General features: G+C 43.8%; 2 protein-coding genes across 2 annotated transcripts in view; one reads left to right on the top strand and one right to left on the bottom strand.

Moving 5' to 3' along the window:
- Positions 1–458: 458 nt before the first annotated feature.
- Positions 459–10,562, bottom strand: LOC112068444 (uncharacterized protein KIAA2013 homolog). Its single transcript, XM_024135605.2, has 3 exons — positions 8,905–10,562; positions 4,144–5,030; positions 459–1,930 (listed from the first exon to the last, which is right to left on the bottom strand). Exons 1-3 carry the CDS (start codon positions 9,866–9,868, stop codon positions 1,898–1,900), a joined length of 1,884 nt encoding a protein of 627 aa, XP_023991373.1. The 5' UTR covers positions 9,869–10,562; the 3' UTR covers positions 459–1,897.
- A 13,321-nt stretch (positions 10,563–23,883) lies between these two features.
- The window catches only part of LOC112068451 (uncharacterized), a 21,293-nt gene continuing 18,778 nt past the window's right edge, over positions 23,884–26,398 (top strand). The window contains exons 1-2 of the mRNA XM_070438159.1: positions 23,884–23,958; positions 24,647–24,704. Of these exons, the coding sequence (XP_070294260.1) occupies positions 23,884–23,958; positions 24,647–24,704 (133 nt within the window). The remainder of the gene's footprint in view (positions 23,959–24,646; positions 24,705–26,398) is intronic.

The raw sequence follows: 26,398 nt of genomic DNA, 5'->3' as shown, positions 1-26,398 counted from the left end.
ATGCTTAAATAAAAAGGGAAATAAGGGGAAATTACAGTATGCCGAATAATGGAACAAGGGAAATTATAACTAGAATCAAGTTATTGATTTGCCTAATTCAGTGTCTGCTCCATAATAAAAGGAAAATCTGAGAAATACTTCTTGTCATGCATTTAAACCCCATATTGCATTACTAAATAAGCCTTGTGGGTTTTGACCATCTTTGATATCATTTTATTTTTGGTGGGGTGAGAGAACGCAAAGGACATTCAATTMTGTGGAAAACAACATGTAGTTTAAGAGCTATATACCATCCTTTGGTAATTAAACCAATTTAATTAAAACCTTAATTAAAACCCCTTCACATGTGCATAGAGCCTAATAACTTTGATTAGAAATACAGATTTCACTTTCAATTCACAAACAAGTTAATGTATACTGTCAGAAATTGTTCAACATATTTACATCTTAATTCAAAGTCTTTGTATACATTTATTTTTTATCCAAATTGAAATCAACTTACAACATACATTTTTTATTTTCTCCCAWATCACATTATCATACAATATTCAAATACAATCCAACCAAATTCTAGGTGTAATCAGAATAAATTAAACTTGTTAAGGCACACTCAGTAGTTAGTTACAAACAAAATAACTGATTCGAAAAAAGCCCTTAAAAATGCTATATAAACAAAGATGAACAATAAATGCAAAAAAACACACAAAAACGGAAGAAAACAATTAAGTCACACTTCACAATAAATCAGTTGTAGAAACTCAGTTTATCTAGTAATTGTGGAGTATTTAAACAACATTAAGTTAATGTGCATTCATTCACTAAATCATGGTGGATTAATTAACATAATGTGCTGCAACCACACATTTAAATGTTAAGAGTAGCCTATATGAAGTAGAAAAATCTACTACATGTCCAAATGTAATTCTATTGGTTTAATGTGTCAGAGTGAACAGTGTGAAGTGGCAGTGGAAACATACAGGCTACAAAACCCATTTAAGTAAACCAACTAAAAGAACCATGGCTCATTTAAATGTCAATGTTAACATCTCAATCCATTTTTAATGGAGATGATTTCTTAAAGCTGCGATAACCACATGTGAAGTCGTAAATACCAGTTGGATGTATTCACATGRATTGAACTCATTGACAAACGCAGATTGGCTAATGGCCAACAAGCTGAGTCAACCACYGCAWYATAGCTGTACTTTTAGTTTATCAAATTATAGTGTTCAAAAACAATATTAATAGATTGCTTTTTATAAATAATGTTTTGTTGGATTAAATTGCCGAAAATTCTGTTATCGAGGTCATTTCCTTAGTWGGTGARGTCAGAGGTCAGCATGTGGGAGAAMTAGAAGCTCAGGGATGATAAACACGTTTTCCTCTAGTAATTACCCATGGAGGGGCATTCAAGTGGATTTTCCCCAGTCGRATGTGGTAAATACCACCTTCCCACTTGGTTATGATCGCAGGGTAAAATATATGTYTGTAGCTTGGGTTAGGTTTCCACCATCTTGAAAAAAGGTGAAGGGATAACTGACATTTTTCAGAATTCTATATGGTAGAAACAAAACAAAGCTATGTCTAGAARCATAAAAATAGAATCCCTATTCTTCGTTCAAACCGAGGGGGTCATCCAGCCAAAACAAATGGAAGCATTGTAAACAGTGACAGACTTTCGTTAGCCTTGCCAATGAAAGAGGTCATCAGGTGAGGTGAGCTTCTTTCTCTGAATTCAGCTCCAACATGTCGAAAGTCAAATAAACATTGTTGACCATCTCAATACAAATCATTGACAAACAATGACATGAACAGTAACACACTTTATGGAAATGTAATTTGTCTCATGCTGCCATCGCTGGCTGCTACTCTGCACCTGTGATGTGATGGCTGCTTCCTAAGCTTCCATTTCCTCACTTGGCTTCGTCACCTGGTGAGGTTAAAGGGGAGGGTTACAAACAAGAAGAGGAAACAGGAAATGCAAGGCTGTTTACTGAAGCAAGCGCCTACTGGCTGACGCCCCAATCCCAAATCGACAATAGAGCTCATTTAAACCAGGGCTTCTACCAAGAAGGAATCGGTTGGGGATAGGCCAAATACCTYTCCACACATAGGTATGAGAAACAGCAAGCTCTCTGAATATCAGCYAGAACCAAGTCCTTCTGTCAATTTAATTTCTTAATTTAGTCAGAGTGAATCAATAGAAACCACCATCCAAAAAAACAGCCAAATCAAATCAATGTCACATGGTGAAAGGGATTACTGGCAGCACTCGGTCAAAGCTAATCAAAGACAACCACTTACAGTAGAAATGTTCCTCCTTTGTAATGCCCATTATTTTAAAACAGAGACATCTAATTTTGCAACCAATGCTCTAGATAGATGGGTATTTGTACATGATTGGAGACAGGCATCAAGAAGCTTTTGGATAATTCCCGGACTAGTTTGTACCACCTCGTTGGACCCGTTTGTGTTCCAGTTTTGGTGTCTCTCTTTCTAATTTTGAGACATAGCATAGACAGTTCCTTAGCCTAGCCTATACTGAACAAAAATATAAATGCAAAATGCAACAATTTGAAAGARTTTCCTGAGTTACAGTTCATATAAGGAAACCAGTCAATTGAAATCAATTCATTAGGCCCTAATCTTTGGATTTCACATGACTGGGCAAGTGCACAGCCATGGGTGGGCCTGGGAGAGCATAGGCCCACCCACTGGGGAGCCAGGCCCAACCACTGGGGAGCCAGGCTTAGCCAATCAGAATGAGTTTTTCCCCACAAAAGGGCTTTATTACATGCAGAAATACTACTCAGCATCCCCTCAGACGATCCCACAGGTGAAGAAGCCGGACGTAGAGGTCCTGGGCTGGCGTGGCTACACGTGGTCTGCGGTTGTGAGACCGGTTGGACGTACTGCCAAATTCTCTAAAACGACGTTGGAGGCGGCTTTTGGTAAATAAATTAACATTCAATTCTCTGGCAACAGCTCTGTTGGACATTCCTGCAGTCCGCATGCCAGTTGCATGCTCCCTCAAAACTRGAGGTCTGTGGCATTGTGTTGTGTGACAAAACGGCACATTTTATTGTCCTCGGCACAAGGTGCACCTATGTAATGATCATGCTGTTTAATCAGSTTCTTGATATGCCACACCTGTCAGGTGGATAGATTATCTTGGCAAAGAAGAAATGCTCACTAACAGGGCCMTAAACAAATTTGTGCACAACATTGAGAGAAATAAGCTTTTTGTGAGTACTGAACATTTCTGGGACCTTATATTTTAGCTCATGAAACATGGGACCAACACATGGTGTTTATATTTTTGTTCAGTATACTTTAAACCTCTCGAAATTAGTATGCCGTGTATCAAATTGAGGTGGTAGTAACTAGGCTKCTATAGAAGCGAACAGAACTGAAAAGATTGGAAACCCACATTTACACCATTGTTGATTGAGAAGAGACTTCAAGGCACCAGTATAGMGATTAAAAAGAGGGTGACCTCAACTTAAACAACATACATTAGCTACACTAGAGGCTTATGGTTGGGGGAAAAAAACGATTTGTTTGCTTTCACACAGACGGAAATGCTATAGGCTACATTTGGAAATATATGTAAGGGTTTGGAAATCGATGGATTAAAACAACTTGCATTACTGCATGTAGTGAAATGTTGAGTAACAGAAKTGGGATGGTCCACCACTTTAAATGAGGACTAACACTGGTGCGTTCAATGACAGAAGTTTTCAAATAAAATGTACATGGTTCATGTTAGAATGTATTCCTAATAGGCTATGTATTGCAAAATAAATTGTCCCTTACTTTCCGATTAGAGCATTTGTCATCAAATGTCTTCACAAACTGATTCATTTCACACAAAATGAGAAATCACCAAATAAATTCTTTGTATGGAAGAGAGCAGAAAAAAAGGGCGAGGCAGAGCACAGCAATTATGCAAATCCACTCCAAAAAACATCAAGCACACATCCAAACRATGTCCCTGCTGAGACAGAGAAAGKCACCCGAAGAGGAATGAAAGTGAAAGGGAATTCTCCACCACACACAAAAAACTAAGCGAGAAGAGCACAATTTGGACAGTTTTTTTTGTTCATCAGTTCAAAGCAGTTTGTTGTGTTTGTGTTATTATACCTTGCTCCTGAAGAGGGGCTTGGCGCTGGGGCCGCAGTACTCATTGTAGATGAGCTTGAAGAGGAAGAGGTGGAAGAGGGTGATGAGAGAAGCCACGCCGAACCAAAAGAGGAAGGGCAGGCCCGGGTCCTGCTTGGCCATGTGCTCCTCGTGTGCCAGGATGGCTTTGAGGTGCAGTGTGTGCCGCAGGTCCTGCAGGTGGCGCAGGTCCGTGGATATGTAGAGCAGTGGTGTGATGGGCTGCGTCACCATCACCGGGAACACGTGGCCCTTGGACTCTACCATTGACGACGTCAGCTCCACCGGCTCYTTGAGGCAGCCCGCCTCGCAGGCGTACAGCGCTACGGGTTTCTCCTGGGGCTTGACCGACACATGCAGGAAGGGCTTGACCGACACGTGCAGGAAGGGCTTGCCCTCGGCGTCCAGAAGCACAGCCAGGTTGATCAGGTCCTGGTTGTAGTGGATGCCTCGCAGCGCATAGCTGTTGTGCAGCACGTCCGGGTCCGCCTGGAACTGCAGGTGGTTTTCGTTGAAGGAGAGTCCTCCGAAGCTGAGTACGGCGCCCTGCATGACGCCATGGGCACCTGCCGCCACAAGCACCTTGCAACCCCTCTTCTGCAGGGTGAGGGTCCACAGGGTGACCAGCTGCAGGACTTGGGCCACACTGCTGACCCGCTCCGGCCACAGGTTATCGGCATGCATGGTGGCATGCCCACTAAAGCAGTGGTCGGCGTAGTTGAGGCTGGATTCCAGGCGGGCGCGTTCTTCAGCGCCCAGACGGCGGTCGAGCAGGGGTGCCGGCGAGGCCGAGAGGACGTAGTAGAGCGTGGTGTTGACCGTGGCGCTGGACGGCGTATGCGCGTCTGTGATCTTACGCATCTCCACCCCTGCAGGAGACACACACAGTAGATGTGGGAACAGAAAATGGCTACATAGTCATTTMATCTAGAACTACATAATTCATTAGCTTAGTCATTCATCATGATCAGATAGAATGCTTYTATTTTTTGTAAATACTGGGTTGTGTTAATATCATCCGGGTTGTTKCATTTGATTTCAATCTCTTTTTGACRGCACCCCTTTTGATTTGAACAAAAAAATGTATACATATTTTTCCATGTTAGAAGTGGTCAGAGAGTAATTTRTTGGACCTGAATGCCAAAACATTTAGGATAGAGGTGCTCAAAGTTGACCCATTTTGCATACCCCACCCTACCATAAAGCATCCATGTCTTCATCACTGGAAAAGATAAAAGGTTGAGTTTCATATAATTTACAAGCTTCCAAAACAGGGTTGCCAAACTATTTTATAATTTCAAGGTAAAAAAGTTAAATAATAAGTTTAAATAACATTAACGTAAATGATCTAAAAACACTTTTTTAAATGTACACTGTCATTCAAAAGTTTGGGGTCACTTTGAAATGGCCTTGTTTTTTTGTCCATTAAAATAACATCAAATTGATCAGAAATACAGTGTTACAGGTAGCCTAGTGGTTAGAGCGTTGGGCCAGTAACCGAAAGGTTGCTGGATCGAATCCCCGAGCTGTCAAGGTAAAAATCTGTCATTCTGCCCTTGAACAAGGCAGTTAACCAACTGTTCCCCGGTAAGCCATCATTGTAATTAAGAATTTGTTATMAACTAATTTGRCTAGTTAAATAAAGGTTAAGTAAAATAAAAATACAAATGTTGTAAATCACTATTGTAGCTGGAAATGGCAGATTTTTTATGGAATATCTACATAGGCGTACAGAGGCCCATTATCAGCAACCATCACTCCTGTGTTCCAATGACACGTTGTGTTAGCTAATCCAAGTTGATCATTTTAAAAGGCTAATTGAGCATTAGAAATTGAGCATTAGAAAACCCAGCTGAAAACAGTTGTTCTGATTAAAGAAGTAATAAAACTGGCCTTTTTTAGACTAGTTTAGTATCTGGAGCATCAGCATTTGTGGGTTCGATTGATTACAGGCTCAAAATGGACAGAAACAAATAACTTTTTTCTGAAACTCGTCAGTCTATTATTTTTCTGAGAAAWGAAGGCTATTCCATGCGAGAAATTGCCAAGAAACTGAAGATCTCGTACAACGCTGTTTACTACTCCATTCACAGAACAACGCAAACTGGCTTTAACCAGAAAGAGGAGTGGGAGGCCCCAGTGCACAACTGAGCAAGAGGACAAGTACATTAGATTGTCTAGTTTGAGAAACAGACACCTCACAAGTCTTCAACTGGCAGCTTAAATAGTACCRGCAAAACACCAGTCTCAACGTCAACAGTGAAGAGGCGACTCCGGGATGCTGGAAATTTACCAGAAAGTTTCAGACCCTTTGCAACCCTAGTTTGAACTATACAAACGATACTCGCTTAGCCACGTTAGCTTCACCCTCATGTGGGTGCTAGCAAACAAGCTTGGTAGTGCTAGGTATCAATAGCCATTGTCAGGCAATCCAGTAGGGTCTGAAAGCCATGGTGAGCTTCGATTGGTCACTTGCGCCACAATATCGTGGAGAATTTGCATAAAGTTAATCTATTGTCAACTTTAGGCCAACCCTTTTCAGCTCCCTCGCCCATCCTCAAATTGCTCAACGGTTCCCGCCGCCCAGTCCGCTTCTCTCGCTTTCCTTCCAATGAAAGTGAATGGCTTCTGATATTTCACTGTACGATGCTGCTGTATATTACGAGACGCAGCCCGTAAGCTTAGTCTCAACCGATGGTGGGCACAACACAAACACCTTAGATGGTATAAAATTGGGTCTAAGCCACAACATACTTGAAAATTACYTTTACGCATTTTTTGATAATTGATGCTTAACAAAATATTCATTCAAATCAAAAGGTGTGCAGTCAAAAAGTGATTGAAATCAAATGGAACTACCCAGCCATTCATTGTTTTGTCCTGTACAGTCTACGAGAAAACTCACATACTAAATACTAGAGGTTGACCGATTATGATTTTTTAACGCCGATACCGATTATTGGAGGACCAAAAAAGCCGATACTYATTAATCGGACGATTTTAAAAATGTATTTGTAATAATGACAATTACAACAATACTGAATGAACACTTATTTTAACTTAATATAATACATCAATAAAATCTATTTAGCCTCAAATAAATAATGAAACATGTTAATTTGGTTTAAATAATGCAAAAACAAAGTGTTGGAGAAGAAAGTAAAAGTGCAATATGTGCCATGTAAGAAAGCTAACTTTAAGTTCCTTGCTCTGAACATGAGAACATATGAAAGCTGGTGGTTCCTTTTAACATGAGTCTTCAATATTCCCAGGTAAGAAGTTTTAGGTTGTAGTTATTATAGGAATTATAGGACTATTTCTCTCTATACGATTGTTATTTCATATACCTTTGACTATTGGATGTTCTTATAGGCACTTTAGTATTGCCAGTGTAACAGTATAGCTTCCATCCCTCTCCTCGCCGCTACCTGGGCTCGAACCAGGAACACATCGACAACAGCCACCCTCGAAGCAGCGTTACCCATGCAGAGCAAGGGGAACAACTTCTCCAAGTCTCAGAGCGAGTGACGTTTGAAACGCTATTAGCGCGCACACCGCTAAATAGCTAGCCATTTCACATCGGTTACACCAGCCTAATCTCGGGAGTTGATAGGCTTGAAGTCATAAACAGCGCAATGCTTGAAGCATTGCGAAGAGCTGCTGGCAAAACAACCGAAAGTGCTGTTTGAATGAATGCTTACGAGGCTGCTGGTGCCTACCACCGCTCAGTCAGACTGCTATATCAAATCATAGACTTAATTATAACATAATAACACACAGAAATACGAGTCTTAGGTCATTAATATGGTAGAATCCGGAAACTATCATCTCGAAAACAAAACGTTTCTTCTTTCAGTGAAATACGGAACCGTTCCGTATTTTATCTAACGGGTGGCATCCATAAGTCTAAAGATTCCTGTTACATTGCACAACCTTCAATGTTATGTCATAATTACGTAAAATTCTGGCAAATTAGTTCGCAATGAGCCAGGCGGCCCAAACTGTTGCATATACCCTGACTCTGCGTGCAATGAACGCAAGAGAAGTGACACAATTTCACCTGGTTAATATTGCCTGCTAACCTGGATTTCTTTTAGCTAAATATGCAGGTTTAAAAATTATACTTTTGTGTATTGATTTTAAGAAAGGCATTGATGTTTATGGTTAGGTACACGTTGGAGCAACGAGTCCTTTTTCGCGAATGCGCACCGCATCGATTATATGCAACGCAGGACACGCTAGATAAACTAGTAATATCATCAACCATGTGTAGTTATAACTAGTGATTATGATTGATTGATTGTTTTTTATAAGATAAGTTTAATGCTAGCTAGCAACTTACCTTGGCTTCTTACTGCATTCACGTAACAGGCAGGCTCCTCGTGAGGCAGGTGGTTAGAGCGTTGGACTAGTTAACCGTAAGGTTGCAAGATTGAATCCCTGAGCTGACAAGGTAAAAATCTGTCGTTCTGCCCCTGAACAAGGCAGTTAGCCCACCGTTCCTAGGCCGTCATTGAAAATAAGAATGRGTTCTTAACTGACTTGCCTAGTTAAATAAAGGTGTAAAAAAAAAAAWCMGCAAAATCGGCGTCCAAAAATACCGATTTCCGACTGTTATGAAAACTTGAAATCGGCCCTAATTAAATCGGCCATTCCGATTAATCGGTCGACCTCTACTAAATATCACAGTATTTGCACTGTAAAGAGAAAAGACATGGCATCTCAGCTTTGACTTTTACTTACCAGAGATGAAGAGGTCCATCCAGGCCTGTTGGTGGTCCTGGACCAGATCTTCTATGTTAGCCCTCAGCAGCTCACCCAGCTCTTTCTTGGCCCCCTCTCTAAGCCTAGTGAAGGTCTCCTGCAACTTGGTCGACTCAATGGGCTCCGACGTCCACACCACCGACAGCACACTTTCTGCGTACTCCGACTTGGCCGCCACCTGGATACGGCTGCCCAGCTTCTTGGTGGCCACCACCACCAGCAATATCTGGTTCTTCTCTGGCAGAACCACGCGGCCCGACGACAGCACCACCTCTTTGTCCTCCACCTTCTCCACGCTGGCTGAGAACTTGCTCCCGAACAAGGACGGTTCAGTGGAAACCTCCAGGGTGGCGGCCCGCTCCGAGGGGTTGTTGATGTGGATCCTCTGGAGGTAGACGTTGGGCCGGCTGCGGTGGGCGATGAACTCCTGTCGGACGGTGAGGCAGTCACGGGCTGACCCGGAGCTGTCCCCCGGGAGGACACAGTGGACGGACAGGACAGCCCCTTTGCGGAACCAGAGCATGGTTGCACTTGCCTCGGCCCGCTTCCCAGGGAGGTGGACACCCACTATGGGCGAATACTCAGTCTGGTGGACAGGGGCCGAGCCGGGCTGGGAGGACGAGGCCACCCACAGTCTGTTGGAGTCAATGTCCACCAGGAAATGGCCGTTACCTGAGACAAAAGGCGTGACCGCTTTCTCCTGGGGAGTGCTGTAGATTCCCTCCCCCCGGTCCACCAGTGACTTCCACCTGTGGATCTCAGTCTGGAGGCATTGTACGGCAGGCCCCCCTGATTGGCCTGAGCCACTAAACAACCTCAAAGCGCCCTCTGAGCTAAGGTACCAGTAGAAGATGAGGAAAACCAGCAGTCCAATGAGCATTCTTCTAGCCCAGCTGCTTGACAGCACACCTGGTAGGCCCTTTAGTCTTTGCTGGAGCCACATTTTGAATTTAGGCTTAAGAGTCACTATAACTAAAGTTTGCAACTCGTGTTAATGAGCTAACGAGCTTACGTTAGATAATAACAAACAAAATGGACGGTCAAAGTTGGTTCTCCATTCTAATCTGACCAAAACCAACGTTAACAGACTAGCTAGTTTACCACTTAAAGTATTTCGCTAAATGTGTTAAGTGTTGTATTTCCTGTTGACAACTAGCTAGCTAACGTTCGCTAGCAACGCACTGGGAAAATTAGCTAAACTGGTAGCTAGCTCTTTACTAGCTAGTTAGCTAACTAGTAAACTGGTACTCAAATATTGTATGACTAGCTATGTTGCTATCCGACCAAGAGCAACATACATTCCATGTCAAACCTTGCTTACTGTCAAATCTAACAACGCTTACAATAACAAGCTACTGACTGTAACAACCTAACTGTTACTATTTAACGTTAGCTAGCTATGGTGGTTGCAAACTAGCATTGTTGCGATGCAAATTAGGCGACACTTTGCATTTGTTTCTCACATCGTGGCAATACGTCCAATGAGTGCAATTGTTGCTCATTTGTTGCTTGTGTCTAGCAGTTGTGAGATTTCATTCCTTGTTGAAGTGGATTACTTTGTTCAAGKAACTCCCCAATCTATCGTTGACACTTTTGGATTTACTGAAATTAGCGTAAATGATGTTGATGACAGAAACCGGAAGTGTCGGAATTGGTTCAGTCGCATGATCATTTTTACGACACTGAAATTGTTTTTTATTGCTTTTAAAGTTTCAACAATAATAGCTATTTTATCCTCGTGTATCCATCGAATCTAGGCTACTACTGATGAAGCGGGTTCTGATATGTAGTCTCTGATGATACAACGTTTTGAGACAGACTTCCAAAAGAGGAAGATTGGAGTTAAGAATTCTGAACTGAATAAGAGGATCTCTGAGCAGCCTGAAGCAGGAGAGCTCTGAACTTAAACATGATGTTTGTGAGCTCAGTAAAGAGTCCCTATCCTGTTCCTCCCTATCCTTGAAGCCCAGGGCTTTTTTGAAGTTTCAGTGAGTTACTGTGGGATGAAGATTCGTAGGTGTGATGTCACGGGGAGTAAAGCTAAAAGTGACTATGTCAGCCCCCGATCTCCCCCTCCTCCCTGATGATGGATAGGATCCCCTGCATCTCCCTCCCAAAACCCACTTTCTCCATCTTATGAAGTGTTCGACCCTCTCCAAGCCACTGCCCTACATAGAGGGAGGGGTGGTGTTGAGGTCCTCGGAGGAAGCCATCTATGCTGAACACTAATGCCAGAGAGAGTTTTCTGGAGGGGGCCACATACCTCCACAGAGGAGCCCCACCTAATGGAGACAGGGGACCCTGTGCTGCTCTTCAACAGAGACCTTCAGACAGGAGCTGGACCACTACCGCAGAACGCCACATAAACAACCTCAGTGTGAGTTCTACCTCTGGTTTGGAAAATAACTCCACTCATTCTACAAATCCAATTTCACACCGATATCTCTACCGTGGGCTGTGCAGTAAGCAAGTGATTGAAGTTTTGGTTGAATGGAGGTTCAACAAGTAACTTGATTAAATGCTTCAAGCTGATGTGATGAAGGAGCTTGCTATTCTTGTACATGTGTGATAGTTTAGTATACTGCTTGTATTTGTTTTTTTAGGGCCATTCCAGTGTTATGGACATTACATTTGCACGCAAAATCACAACTTTAATGTAACACAGAATGGACGAACCAGAGAATACATGAATACTGTGTGTGTCCATAGAACCTCTTGGGGGGACTGTATACCCCAAAAAGCAGACTTGTAAATATAATAAATAAATAAATAAAAAGCTACATGGCCAAAAGTATGTGCACACCACAGGAGGTTAGTGGCACCTTAATATGGGACGACGGGCTTTTGGTAATGGCTGGAGCGGAATCACTGGAATTGTATCAAATACGTCAAACGCATAGTATCCATGTGTTTGATGGCATTCTGTTTGCTCCATTACGGCCATTATTATGAGCTGTCCTCCTCTCAGCAGCCTTCTGTGGTGCACACCCCTTCATATTAGTAGATTCGGCTATTTCAGCCACACCCGTTGCTGACAGGTGTATACAATCGAGCACACAGCCATACAATCTCCATAGACAAACATTGGRAGTAAAACTGCCCATACTGAAGAGCTCAGTGACTTTCAATGTGGCACCGTCATAGGATGCCACCTTTCCAACAAGTCAGTTCGTCAAATATCTGCCCTGCTAGAGCTGCCCCAGTCAACTAAGTGCTGTTATTGTGAAGTGGAAACTTCTAGGAGCAACAACTGCTCAACCACAAAGTGGTAGGCCACACAAGCTCACAGAAGGGGGCCACTGAGTGATGAAACGCGTAGCGTGTAAAAATCGTCTGTCCTTGGTTGCAACACCCACTACTGAGTTCCAAACTGCCTCTGGAAGCAATGTCAGCACAATAACTGTTCGTCTGGAGCTTCGTGAAATGGGTTCCCATGGCCGAGCAGCCACACACAAGCCTAAGGTCACCATGCACAATACCAAGCGTAAAGTTTGGCGGAGGAGGAATAATGGTCTGGGGCTGTTTTTCATAGTTCGGGCTAGGCCCCTTAGTTCCAGTGAAGGAAAATCTTAACACTACAGCATTCTAGACGATTCTGTGCTTCCAACTTTGTGACAACAGTTTGGGGAAGGCCCTTTTCTGATTCAGCATGACAATGCACCCGTGCACAAAGTCATGTCCATACAGAAATGGTTTGTCGAGATTGGTGTGGATGAACTTGACTGGCCTACACTGAGCCCTGACCTCAACCACATCGAACACCTTCGGGATGAATTGGAACGCTGATTGCGAGCCAGGCCTAATCGCTCAACAGCAGTGCCCGACCTCACTAATATAACAGCAAAGGGGGCCCCAACTCAATATTAATACCAATGATTTTGGAATGAGATGTCCAACGAGCAGGTGTCCACATACTTTTGTACATGTAGTGTATGTTTATTATATTCTTAGCTATAAATTGTATTTTTTTTATTAGTAGCAATAATTCATAAATAGCATCTTACGGGTTATTTATGGAACAAATGTTGGTTCAGTTAAGAAGAACCCCTGGGGTTGAATATTTGGTTTAGTGAAAGAGTGTAGGCCTATTAATATGGAATCATTCTGTCTATATATATAAAAAAAATAAGTGGCATTGCAAACAAATTACTTTGGTAAACATGCTTGTTGTTCTTTTTTTACTTTTCCATTTCATATGCATTACATTTATGAATCTTTTAACTCCGGTACATCCAAAGTGAAAAACATAAGCAACTGTACACTTTCATTGTTGACACATGCATTTGATAAATGCTATTCAAATTTACAGTATAAATCACATCATATCAAATGTATTTCTTTTAGCCCTTCTTACATCAGCTGATATCTCAAAGTGCTGTACAGAAACCCAGCCTAAAACCCCAAACAGCAAGCTAGGAAAAACTCCCTAGAAAGGCTAAAACCTAGGAAGAAACCTAGAGAGGAACCAGGCTATGAGGGGTGGCCAGTCCTCTGCTGGCTGTGCCGGGTGGAGATTATAACAGCACATGGCCAAGATGTTCAAATGTTCATAAATGACCAGCATGGTCAAATAATAATAATCACAGTGGTTGTCGAGGGTGCAGCAAGTCAGCACCTCAGGTGTAAATGTCAGTTGGCTTTTCATAGCCGATCATTAAGAGTATCTCTACCACTCCTGCTGTCTCTAGAGAGTTGAAAACAGCAGGTCTGGGACAGGTAGCTTTTTTGCTTCGGCGTCTTTTCTATTAGATTAGTTTCCTTGGTTTCGTTGCGGTTGTCGTGTGGCCTGTTTGTTCTGTGGTGGTTCCTTGTGTTTTCGTTGTTTTCTCTTTTTTTTTTTCTTTTTTTTTTTTTTTTTGTTTTTTTCTTTGTTTCGTGTTTCATGTTTTTTGTTTTATTGTTCTGTTTCTTCTTATTCCTGCTGCTGTCTTTGTGACTTTTTTTGGTCGTTCGTCTTGTTCTTTCCTTTTTCTCTTTCTGTTGTTGTTTTGTCTCTCTCCCTGTCTCGTTTTCTTTTCCGTCAGTTTTGGCCTGTTAAGTGATCTTGTCTTGGCCGTGGCTGTGTTTGGTGATGAACCAGGTGTACGTCCGGTGAACAGGTCAGGGTTCCATAGCCGCAGGCAGAACAGTTGAAACTGGAGCAGCAGCAAGGCCAGGTGGACTGGGGACAGCAAGGAGTCATCTGCCAGGTAGTCCTGAGGCATGGTCTAGGGCTCAGGTCCTCCGGAGAGAGAAAGAAAGAGAGAATTAGAGAGAGCATACTTAAATTCACACAGGACACGGATAAGACAGGAGAAGTACTTCAGATATAACAAACTGACCCTAGCCCCGACAGAAACTACTGCCATAAATACTGGAGGCTTAGACAGGATGGGTCAGGAGACACTGTGTCCATCCGATGATACCCCCGGACAGGGCCAAACAGGAAGGATATAACCCCACCCACTTTGCCAAAGCACAGCCCCACACCACTAGAGGGATATTTTCAACCACCAACTTACCATCCTGAGACAAGGCCCGAGTATAGCCCACAAAGATCTCCGCCATGGCACAACCCAAGGGGGGGGCCAACCCAGACAGGAAGATCACGTCAGTGATTCAACCCACCCAAGTGACGCACCCCTCCTAGGGACGGCATGAAAGAGCACCAGTAAGCCAGTGACTCAGCGGCAGAGAATCCCAGTGGAGAGAAGGGAAGGCCAGGCAGAGACAGCAAGGGCGGTTGTTGCTCCAGAGCCTTTCCGTTCACACTCCTGGGCCAGACTAACACTCATTCATATGACCCACTGAGAGATGAGTCTTCAGTAAAGACTTAAAGGTTGAGACCGAGTCTGCCTCTCTCACATGGGTAGGCAGACATTCCATAAAAATGGAGCTCTATAGGAGAAAGCCCTGCCTCCAGCTGTTTGCTTAGAAATTCTAGGGACAATTAGGAGGCCTGCGTCCTTGTACCGTAGCATACGTGTAGGTATGTACGGCAGTACAAATCGGAAAGAGGGTAGGAGCAAGCCCATGTAATGCTTTGTAGGTTATCAGTAAAACCTTGAAATCGCCCTTGCCTTAACAGGAAGCCAGTGTAGGGAGGCTAGCACTGGAGTAATATGATCAAATTTTTTGGTTCTAGTCAGGATTCTAGCAGCCGTATTTAGCACTAACTGAAGTTTGTTTAGTGCTTTATCCGGGTAGCCGGAAAGTAGAGCTTGCAGTAGTCTAACCTAGAAGTAACAAAAGCATGGATGAATTTTTCTGCATCATTTTTGGACAGAAAGATTTCTGATTTTTGCAATGTTACGTAGATGGAAACAAGCTGTCCTTGAACAATCTTGATATGTTCGTCAAAAGAGAGATCAGGGTCCAGAGTAACGCCGAGGTCCTTCACAGTTTTATTTGAGACGACTTTACTACCATCAAGATTAATTGTCAGATTCAACAGAAGATCTCTTAGTTTCTTGGACCTAGAACAAGCATCTCTGTTTTGTACGAGTTTAAAAGTAGACTTTTGCAGCCATCCACTCTCTTATGTCTGAAACACAGGCTTCTAGCGAGGGCAATTTTGGGGCGTCACATGTTTCATTGAAATGTACACGTGTGTGTCATCCGCATAGCAGTGAAAGTTAACAATCTGTTTTCGAATGAAATCCCCAGAGGTAAAATATATAGTGAAACAATAGTGGTCCTAAAATGGAACTTTAAGGAACACCGAAATGTACAGTTGATTTGTCAGAGGACACCCATGTCACAGAGACAAACTGATATCTTTCCGACAGATAAGATCTAAACCAGGCCAGAACTTGTCCGTGTAGACCAATTTGGGTTTCCAATCTCTCCAAAAGAATGTGGTGATCGATGGTATCAAAAGCAGCACTAAGGCTTAGGAGCACGAGGACAGATGTAGAGCTCTCGGTCTGACGCCATTAAAAGGTCATTTACCACCTTCACAAGTGCAGTCTCAGTGCTATGATGGGGTCTAAAACCAGCACTGAAGCATTTCATATACATTGTTTGTCTTCAGGAGGCAGTGAGTTGCTGCGCAACAGCTTTTTCAATTTTTCTTGAGAAGAATGGAAGATTCGATATAGGCTGATAGTTTTTTATATTTTCTGGGTCAGGTTTGGCTTTTTCAAGAGAGGCTTTATTACTGCCACTTTTAGTGAGTTTGGTACACATCCGGTGGATAGAGAGCCGTTTATTATGTTCACATAGGAGGGCCAAGCACATGAAGCAGTTCTTTCAGTAGTTTAGTTGGATAGGGTCCAGTATGCAGCTTGAAGGTTTAGAGGCATGATTATTTCATCATTGTGTCAAGAGATATAGTACTAAAACACTTAAGTGTCTCTCTTGATCTCAGGTCCTTGCAGAGTTGTGCAGACTCAGGACAACTGAGCTTTGGAGGAATACGCAGATTTGAAGAGGAGTTCGTAATTTGCTTTCTCAATGATCATGATCTTTTCCTCAAAGAAGTTCATGAATTTATTACTGCTGAAGTGAAAGCCATCCTCACTTGGGGAATGCTGCTTTTAGTTCTTCTTTGCAACAGTATCAAAAATATTTCGGAGTGTTCTTTATTTTCTCAATTAAGTTGGAAAAATAGGATGATCGAGCAGCAGTGAGGGCTCTCTGATACTGCACGGTACTGTCTTTCCAAGCTAGTCGGAAGACTTCCAGTTTGGTGTGGCGCCATTTCCGTTCCAGTTTTTGGAAGCTTGCTTCAGAGCTTGGGTATTTTCTGTATACCAGGGAGCTAGTATAACAAATGTTTTTAAGTTTAGGGGTGCAACTTCATCTAGGGTATTGCGCAAGGTTAAATTGAGTTCCTCAGTTAGGTGGTTAACTGATTTTTGTCCTCTGACGTCCTTGGGTGGGCGGAGGGAGTCTGGAAGGGCATCAAGGAATTTGTGTTGTCTGAAATTTATAGAATGACTTTTGATGCTCCTTGGTTGGGGTCTGAGCAGATTATTTGTTGCAATTGCAAACGTAATAAAATGGTGGTCCGATAGTCCAGGATTATGAGGAAAAACATTAAGATCCAAACATTTTATTCCATGGGACAAAACTAGGTCCAGAGTATGACTGTGACAGTGAGTAGGTCCAGAGACATAAGTATCAGCTAAGACCCACTGAGTCGATGATGGCTCCGAAAGCCTTTTGGAGTGGGTCTGTGGACTTTTCCATGTGAATATTAAAATCACCACAAATTAGAATATTATCTGCTATGACTACAAGGTCCGATAGGAATTCAGGGAACTCAGTGAGGAACGCTGTATATGGCCCAGGAGGCCTGTAAACAGTAGCTATAAAAAGTGATTGAGTAGGCTGCATAGATCTCATGACTAGAAGTTCAAAAAACGAAAATCTATCGTAAATGTAAGCAACATTACGCCTTTGTGGGATGCATGGGGGATATGGTCACTAGTGTAACCAGGAGGTGAGGCCTCATTTAACACAGTAAATTCATCAGGCTTAAGCCATGTTTCAGTCAGGCCAATCACATCAAGATTATGATCAGTGATTAGTTCATTGACTATAACTGCCTTTGAAGTGAGGGATCTAACATTAAGTAGCCCTATTTTGAGATGTGAGGTATCACAATCTCTTTCAATAATGGCAGGAATGGAGGAGGTCTTTATCCTAGTGAGATTGCCAAAGCGAACACCGCCATGTTTAGTTTTGCCCAACCTAGGTCGAGGCACAGACACGGTCTCAATGGGGATAGCTGAGCTGACTACACTGACTGTGCTAGTGGCAGACTCCACTAAGCTGGCAGGCTGGCTAACAGCCTGATGCCTGGCCTGCACCCTATTTCATTGTGGAGCTAGAGGAGTTAGAYCGRTGTCTATGTTGGTAGATAAGATGAGAGCACCCCTCCAGCTAGGATGTAGTCCATCACTCCTCAGCAGGCCAGGCTTGGTCCTGTTTGTGGGTGAGTCCCAGAAAGAGGGCAAATTATCTACAAATTCTATCTTTTGGGAGGGGCAGAAAACAGTTTTCAACCAGCGATTGAGTTGTGAGACTCTGCTGTAGAGCTCATCACTCCCCCTAACTGGGAGGGGGCCAGAGACATAAAGACCTTGAAATCCCCCCACAAAAAGAATCCAGTACAAAGGCAGGAGAGACGAGAGAAAAGTCATTTAAATAATCATTACAGAGCAACTTGGCAAGGTCTACATACTACAGTCCAGCTTTCTCAGAGCAAAAAATATATACAGCTCTGGAAAAAATTAAGAGACCACTGCAAAATTATCAGCTTCTCTGGTTTTACTATTTATAGGTATGTGTTTGGGTAAAATATATTTTTTTGTTTTATTCTATAAACTACTGATGACATTTCTCCCAAATTCCAAATAAAAATATTGTCATTTAGAGCATTTATTTGCAGAAAATGACAACTGGTCAAAATAACAAAAAAATGCAGTGTTGTCAGACCTGGATAATGCAAAGAAAATAAGTTCATATTTATTTGTAAACAACACAATACTAATGTTTTAACTTAGGAAGAGTTCAGAAAACAATATTTAGTGGAATAACCCTGATTTTCAATCACAGCTTTCATGCATCTTGGCATGCCCTCCACCAGTCTTTCACATTTGATGTTGGGTGACTTTATGCCACTCCTGGCGCAAAAATTCAAGCACCTTTGGCCTTGGTTGATGGTTTGTACCAACTCCAAATTAATGCCCATGATTTTCGAATGAGATATTTGACGAGCAGGTGTCTACATACTTTCAGCCATGTAGTGTATATGGATGTTACATGAAATGGACAAGCGTTTTGGGGAGACTGAACATATTAGCAAAAATCTGTGTTTTTAAGTCTTAAGTCAAAACATGGATTGCCATTTAGAAGGAAAAGCTGGCTGAAAAACAAAAAACACCCTCTGTTATGAATGTTACAGTCTGAAATATACAATCACATCTTAATGTTGTAATGATCAACATCTGTCATAACACATTTAGTTGTCATTTGAAATGTTTTTCAAATGTAATCAGAAGGCATAGTTCCTTAGGATTACAGGTAGCCTGAATAGTATACACACCCATAGTTATTTTTTTTATCATAATATATGTCAAAATGAAACTTTACTAGTTGAATTTAGACACAAATATAATCCTTTTTTGTATTTGTTTTTGTATTTCTTACAACCCACCACTGGTGTGCGTGGCCAAAGAGCTCTATTTTCATGTCATCTGACTATTGGACCTGTTCCAAACCAAGCGCCGTTTAGCTAAATCCAGGCATTTACATTTGTTGAAAATAGAGCTCTTTGGCCACGCACACCAGTTATAGACCATATAAAACCTTGATGAAAGTTAGCTTTACAGAGATAGTTTCAAGCTGATCCGATGTAAGGTGCATGTTTGTCAAACACTTTTCCTAAAAAAACGTAATGGATGTTACATTGCGTGTCCCAGTCACCCCTCTCTTTATAAGACTGTAGAACACACAAACAAAACTAAAGACACAACCTGACACAAGTTGTGAGCACTTTCTAAAAGCCATTAAATATTATTGACTGAAAATWGTTTTTTGAACACGCAAACAAAATTCAAGACACTTCAATTTGGTCWGTATTATTGCTTCATTAACGMCTCATACTGGGGGACAGCTGTGAATAAACCTTTTTGAGTCTTGGCCACCTACTCTGGCCAAAATTCATGAAATGATCTATTGATAAAGTAACCTTAAACTTTTCAAATAAAGCCTGAACTCCCAACATTTAGAGATTGAGGATAATTATGAACGTGGTTTCATAATAAAAAAAGAAAACACTTTTGAATCCATCTATGGTACATTCCATGTCCACCAGGTGGTAGTGTAGGCTAGCATTGAGGACGCATTTTGTGAGCGCAACCATAGYCTAGTTTTTGAGCAAGTTCCAGGGGTATATTCAGCCTCATTATTTGAATTGAGCCCTCTTTTCCCCCCATTACATCACACAGTGTGTGTGAGAGAGAGAGAGAAGAGCYCACTGGCATGTAATGCTATTCTCACAGCAGCAGTTAATTGGCSTTACTAGGCCCATCGCTCACCCTTYACCTTAAGCTAGGGTCATGACCTGGGACAGGTTCAGGTACATGTTTCAAAAATGGTGTCTTGGTTGCTAAGAACGTTGAACTTTGTGGCAATGTTGACGTTATGTCACAAGATGGATTGGTGGATAAGTGGGTTGCGGGGCTAGTGTGATCAGACGCCCTTGCAGCAAGTTAGCTAATCAGACAGGTAGCTGGGGATTGGCTGTKATTTCCTATAAAAGCCCTGTGTTTTGTGGTGCTCGGGGCTGGCTCAAATGGTGGATGGTGGTTGGAAGAGCGCGCCTGTTTTAAATGGAAAAGCGTTGCGGTAGCTATTGATAAAGAAGACCATCAAGACGAAGCAGCTGCTTTACAATTGGGATGCACTGTTGAGCGCTACATGCTGATTGTACGGAAATTGTGAGAGCCGGTTAAATGGTGTGCCTTGAGAAGGCAAGAACAAGATGTATGTCACGGGAAGTGCAGTATTATTATAAGGAGACATATACTTGGAATACGGAGGAGGAATGGAGGGAAAAAGAGAGGCAGAAGAGGTCTTAGAGAGAGAGAGGGAGGGTCAGCTTGAGTTGGTTAAAAATGGCGGAAAAAAGGGAGATGGTTTGTTAAAGAAGAATGCTAGAAAGTGTAAGCAGAGTGAGCTGAAGACAGGAGGAGAAATTGAAGTGAATGATTGCGAAGAATCGGAGGTGGTAGGTGTGGTGATTTTCTCAGAGCCCGAGGCTTGCACCGAGGGTCAGGATAAAGACGAGTCTGTGATAGTAGGAGTGAAGTTTTTGGAAAAAGTGGACTCTTGCCTTTTGGCTGATCCATTTGTGGTTTCAGGGTGGGTGAAAACAYAGTTGGGTGCTGTGGAATCGGTGAGGGTAATCAGAAGTGGTCTTGTGATAATTGTTTGTGTTTCTGCTGGTCAGAGGGAGCAGGCACTCCACGTTAAACGAATGGGGTAAGAGATGTGAATTGTTTTGCTCTCAAGAAAAGGGCACCATTGAAAGGAGTGATTACTGGGGTAGTGGTAAATGTGAAAGTTGACCAACTGGGGAAGATTTCCGGTGTTTGTGATGCTCGTCGTTTGGTGTGACTCAGACAGAGTGGCGTGAGTGGTGAAACATGAGTCGTCTGTTCTTTTGAGTTTTGATGTTGTCTTTGCCTGACAAAGTGATGTTAGGATATATAAGTTATCCTGTACGAGCTTTTGTGCCGAGTACATTACGTTGTTACAGGTGTCAAGCTTATGGGCATGTGGCAGCAGTGTGTAGGAGGGAGGTTCCTAGGTGTGAGAAGTGTGCAGAAGGGCATGAGACAAAGGAATGTGTAGCATTGGGGAAAGTAGTGGTATGTGTTAATTGTAGGGGCGCCCAGGGGGCCGGGGATCAGACATGCCCGGTGTGAGAGAGGCAGGTTGAGGTTACCAGGGTTAGAGTAGTGCAGAAGTTGTGGTATGCTGAGGCAGTGAAGAAAGTAGAGGAAGATGGGTCAAGGGGGAGGGATCCTGAGAGGAGTAGAATGAGTAGTAGATCTGTGCCAGTACAGAGGGATAAACCAACATTGCAATGGTTATCAACTGTACTGCAGGGCAGTAACGTAAGTTGCCGAAAACAGAGGTTGTTGGCAGCTGCAGAGAGGTATTTGGCTGTGCGTGACTTGATGTCAGAAGAGTTACAGGGTGTGTTAAGTGCTGGTGTCTCATCCTTTCAAGTTGTTGGCCTGAYGTAGGACTAAATAGATTTCAATAGTGGAGTAGGGTGGTTTTTATTAAATGTTTTATTTTAGTGAGCGTGGTGTTAGATAGTAAGGTATTTGTTTTTTATTTTTTCCAGCAAAGTACAAGGAAGTTAATATTAATACTATGCATGCCACTCTCTTGGCTAAGAGTTGAGGAAAGACTGACTGTGTCACTTCCTGTTTTCATAAGAAGTCCCCAGGTCCAGAACAAATTCTAGGAAATGTAAAGTATTATACAGAGCTATGAGTGCATAGAACTCCCTTCCATCTTATATAGCGCAAGTGGACAGCAAACCTGGTTTCAAAAAACAAATAAAGCAACACCTCACGACACAACGCCTCTCCCCCATGTGACCTACTTGTTGTGTGTATGTACTGACATGTATGTGTAACTGAGATGTGCACACACACTACATGTTAGTGRTTTTAAATGTATGTAAATTGTYAAGTATTTTGTCTGTAATGTCTTTTTTGTTATACGTCGGACCCCAGTAAGACGAGCTGTCGCCATTGGCGTCGGATAATGGGGATCCTAATAACTCAAATCGAATTAAAACAAATGGAAAAACCAAAGCCTGTAACATTTTGATCAAGTGCTGACAACGTACAGAAGAGCTGTGTTCCACAGACTTTATAGGCTTTCTTCTACTTGTGGTGTAGTACGATCTAATCAAATTTATTGCACACTGATTCATACCAGAATCAGGTTTTATTTTATWAACAAGATTAAAACTCTACATTTTAGTACAAAGTACTTTGGTTCACAGTGCACACAAAGAACTGAGTCTGCGTTTCCGTCAAGAATCCTCATCCCTGCAGCCATGATGCCGAATGCGTTCTGACATACATACTTTTGAAATAAGCAACTGTACACTTTCATTGTTGACACGTGCATTTGATAAATGCTATTCAAAATGACAGTATAAAGACCTTGACATCTACCCCCCAAAAAMTCCAATACAAAGACAGGAGACGAGAGAAAGGTAATTTAAATAATAATTACAGAGCAACTTGGCAAGGTCTACATACTACAGTCCAGCTTTCTCTGAGCAAAAAATATATACAGCTCTGGAAATAATGAAGAGACCACTGCAAAATMATCAGTTTCTCTGGTTTTACTATTTATAGGTATGTGTTTGGGTAAAATGAAATTTTTTGTTTTATTCTATAAACTACTGARGACATTTCTCCCAAATACCAAATAAAAATATTGTCATTTAGAGCATTTATTTGCAGAAAATGACAACTGGTCAAAATAACAAAAAAMATYCWGTGTTGTCAGACCTGGATAATGCAAAGAAAATAAGTTCATATTRATTTGTAAACAACACAATACTAATGTTTTAACTTAGGAAGAGTTCAGAAATCAATATCTGGTGGAATAACACTGATTTTCAATCACAGCTTTCATGCGTCTTGGCATGCTCTCCAACAATCTTTCACATTGATGTTGGGTGACTTTATGCCACTGCTGGTGCAAAAATTCAAGCTGCTCGGCTTTGGTTGATGGCTTGTGACCATCTATCCCACACCCCCTCAATGGTCATGCTGCTCCCCCCTCAACAGTCTTTACTCTGCCTCCAACCCAATTGCCATTTATTTATTCAACACTGCTACAGTTATGATGTACTTTCAATTTCTATAGTTTTTTARTACCTTTTTCATTKTTTTATTTCACTTAATCCTGCATGAGCCTGAGATTTTCACTGTTCCCTGCAATCACACCTGCAACCCTATAAAAGACGTTGAAACTGAATCTCTCTCTCACAAATTKAAATTGCTCTATTGGCATGACATACATTTTAGTAAATATAAGCCATGAAACAATCGAGACATGTCAGAGGATGAATGGGCAAGACAAAAGATTGAAGTGCCTTTGAAACTGGTATGGTAGTACTGTAGCTGACAGGCGCACTGGTTTGTGTCAAGAACTGAAACGCTGCTGGGTTTTTCATGCTCAACAGTTTCCCGTGTGTATCAAGGATGGTCCACAACCCAAAGGACATCCAGCAAACTTGACACAACTTTGGGAAGCATTGGAGTCAACATGTGCCAGCATCCCTGTGGAACGTTTTCGACACCTTCTAGAGTCCATTCCCTAACGAATTGAGGCTGTTCTGAGGGCAAAAGTTTAAAAATAAATAAATAAATTATAATACTTTTCTCTCTCCTCCATCTGTCTGCAGTTCCGGAGTGTGCTTTAACGATGGCCAGTGTCAAGAGGACTCGTCGTAGCTCTGTGATTGCCCTGCAGGATTCAACGGACCCAGATACCAGTATGGTAAGTACACACGGTAAGGGACTTGGGCTCAACCAGGAGAATATCGCCGCCCAAAGCTGAGCTGGAGGCAGCGAAAGCAGAGAGGCGGCGATATGAGGAGGCAGCACGGAAGCAAGGCTGGAAGCCCGCGGTACAACCCAAAATCTTCTTGGGGGTGGCTAAAAGGGAGTGTGGCGAAGTAGGTAGGAGACCTGCGCATACTCCCTGTACTTCCGTGGAGAGCGAGAGTACGGGCAGACACCGTGTTACGCAGTAGAGCGCATGGTGTCTCCTGTACGCGTGCATAGCCCGGTTCGGTACATTCCAGCTCCACGTATGCGCCGGCTAGATTGAGCGTTGAGCCGGATGTCATGAAGCCGGCCCAACGCATCTGGCCACCAGTGCGTCTCCTCGGGCCGGCTTACATGGCACCAGCCTTACTCATGGTGTCCCCGGTTCGCCTACATAGCCCGGTGCGGGTTATTCCACCTCCCCGCACTGGTCGGGCGACGGGGAGCATACAACCAGGTAAGGTTGGGCAGGCTCAGTGCTCAAGGGAGCCAGTACGCCTGCACGGTCCGGTATTTCCGGCGCCACCCTCCCGCCCAGCCCAGTACCACCAGTGCCTACACCACGCACCAGGCTTCCAGTGCGTCTCCAGAGCCCTGTTCTCCTCCCCACGCACTCTCCCTGTGGTGCGTGTCTCCAGTCCAGTGCCTCCAGTTCCGGCACCACGCATCAAGCCTCTGTGTGTCTCCAAGAGTCCTGTACGCACTGTTCCTTCTCCCCGTACTCGCCCTGATGTGCGTGCCCTCAGCCCGGTACACCAGTGCCGGTACACGCACCAGGCCTATAGTACGCCTTGAGAGTCCAGTGTGCCTGTTGCTGCTCCCGCACTAGCCTGAATGTGCGTGTCCTTAGCCCGGTACCTCCAGTTCCGGCACCACGCACCAGGCCTATAGTGCGCCAGAGTCTGCCGTCTGCCCAGCGGTGCCTGAACTGCCCGTCTGCCCAGCGGCGCCTGAACTGCCCGTCTGCCAACGCCGTCTGAACTGTCCGTCTGCCAAGCGCCGCATGAACTGCCCGTCTGCCATGAGCCTGCAAAGCCGCCCGTCTGCCATGAGCCTTCAGAGCCGTCCGCCAGACAGGAGCCGCTAGAGCCTTCGCCAGACAGGAGCCGCTAGAGCCTTCCGCCAGACAGGAGCCGCTAGAGCCTTCCGCCAGACAGGAGCAGCAAAAGCCTTCCGCCAGACAGGAGCAGCCAGAGCCTTCGCGCAGACAGGATCAGCCAGAGCCTTCCGCCAGACAGGATCAGCCAGAGCCTTCCGCAAGACAGGATCAGCCCGAGCCTTCCGCCAGACAGGATCAGCCAGAGCCTTCCGCCAGACAGGATCAGCCCGAGCCTTCCGCCAGACAGGATCAGTCAGAGCCTTCCGCCAGACAGGATCAGCCAGAGCCGTCCGTCAGCCAGACAGCCAGAGCCGTCAGCCAGCCATGACCAGCCAGAGCCGTCAGCCAGCCATGACAGCCAGAGCCGTCAGCCAGCCATGACCAGCCAGAGCCGTCAGCCAGCCATGACCAGCCAGAGCCGTCAGCCAGCCATGACCAGCCAGAGCCGTCAGCCAGCCATGACCAGCCAGAGCCGTCAGCCAGCCATGACCAGCCAGAGCCGTCAGCCAGCCATGACCAGCCAGAGCCGTCAGCCAGCCATGACCAGCAGAGCCGTAGCCAGTCGGAGCTGCCGTCCCTCAGTCCGGAGCTGCCGTCCCTCAGTCCGGAGCTGCTGCCCCTCAGTCCGGAGCTGCGCCCCTCAGTCCGGAGCTGCTGCCCCTCAGTCCGGAGCTGCTGCCCCTCAGTCCGGTGCTGCCCCTAATCAGTGGGTTAATTTGGAGGGTGGCCATTTGGAGGAGGCTACCAAAGCGGGTATTGACAATGGTGGAGTGGGGGCCACGTCCGCACCCGAGCCGCCGCCATGATGGGCACCCCGGACCCTCCCTTTCTATGTCAATTTGTGCGGTCGGAGTCCGCACCTTTGGGGGGGGGGTACTGTCACGCCCTGGCCTTAGTATTCTTTGTTTTCTTTATGTTTTTTAGTTAGGTCAGTGTGTGCCATGGGGAATGTATGTGTTTTTGTAGTGTCTAGTGTAGTTGTCTAGTTATGTCTATGGCTGCCTAGATTGGTTCTCAATTAGAGGCAGCTGTGGTTCATTGTCTCTGACAGCCATATTTAAGGCAGTCATAGGCATTGGGGTTTTGTGGGTATTGTCTGTGTCTATGTTGCATGTTTGCACTTAGTCTTTGATAGCTTCACGTTCGTCTGTTTGTTGTTTTGTTTCGTTGTCCTTCTTCTAATAAGAGAAGATGTATTTTCACACGCTGCGCCTTGGTCCTCTCTCTCTCCCATTGACGATCGTGACACACACGTCACTAGATAGTTGTGTCCACAGGGTTTCTCCCCTGG

This window comes from Salvelinus sp. IW2-2015, unplaced genomic scaffold (genome assembly GCF_002910315.2).
Source record: "Salvelinus sp. IW2-2015 unplaced genomic scaffold, ASM291031v2 Un_scaffold516, whole genome shotgun sequence".
NCBI classification, from domain to species: Eukaryota; Metazoa; Chordata; class Actinopteri; order Salmoniformes; family Salmonidae; genus Salvelinus; species Salvelinus sp. IW2-2015.
Note: the sequence above shows the minus strand (reverse complement) of the source record. Positions and strands in the feature narration are given on the sequence as shown.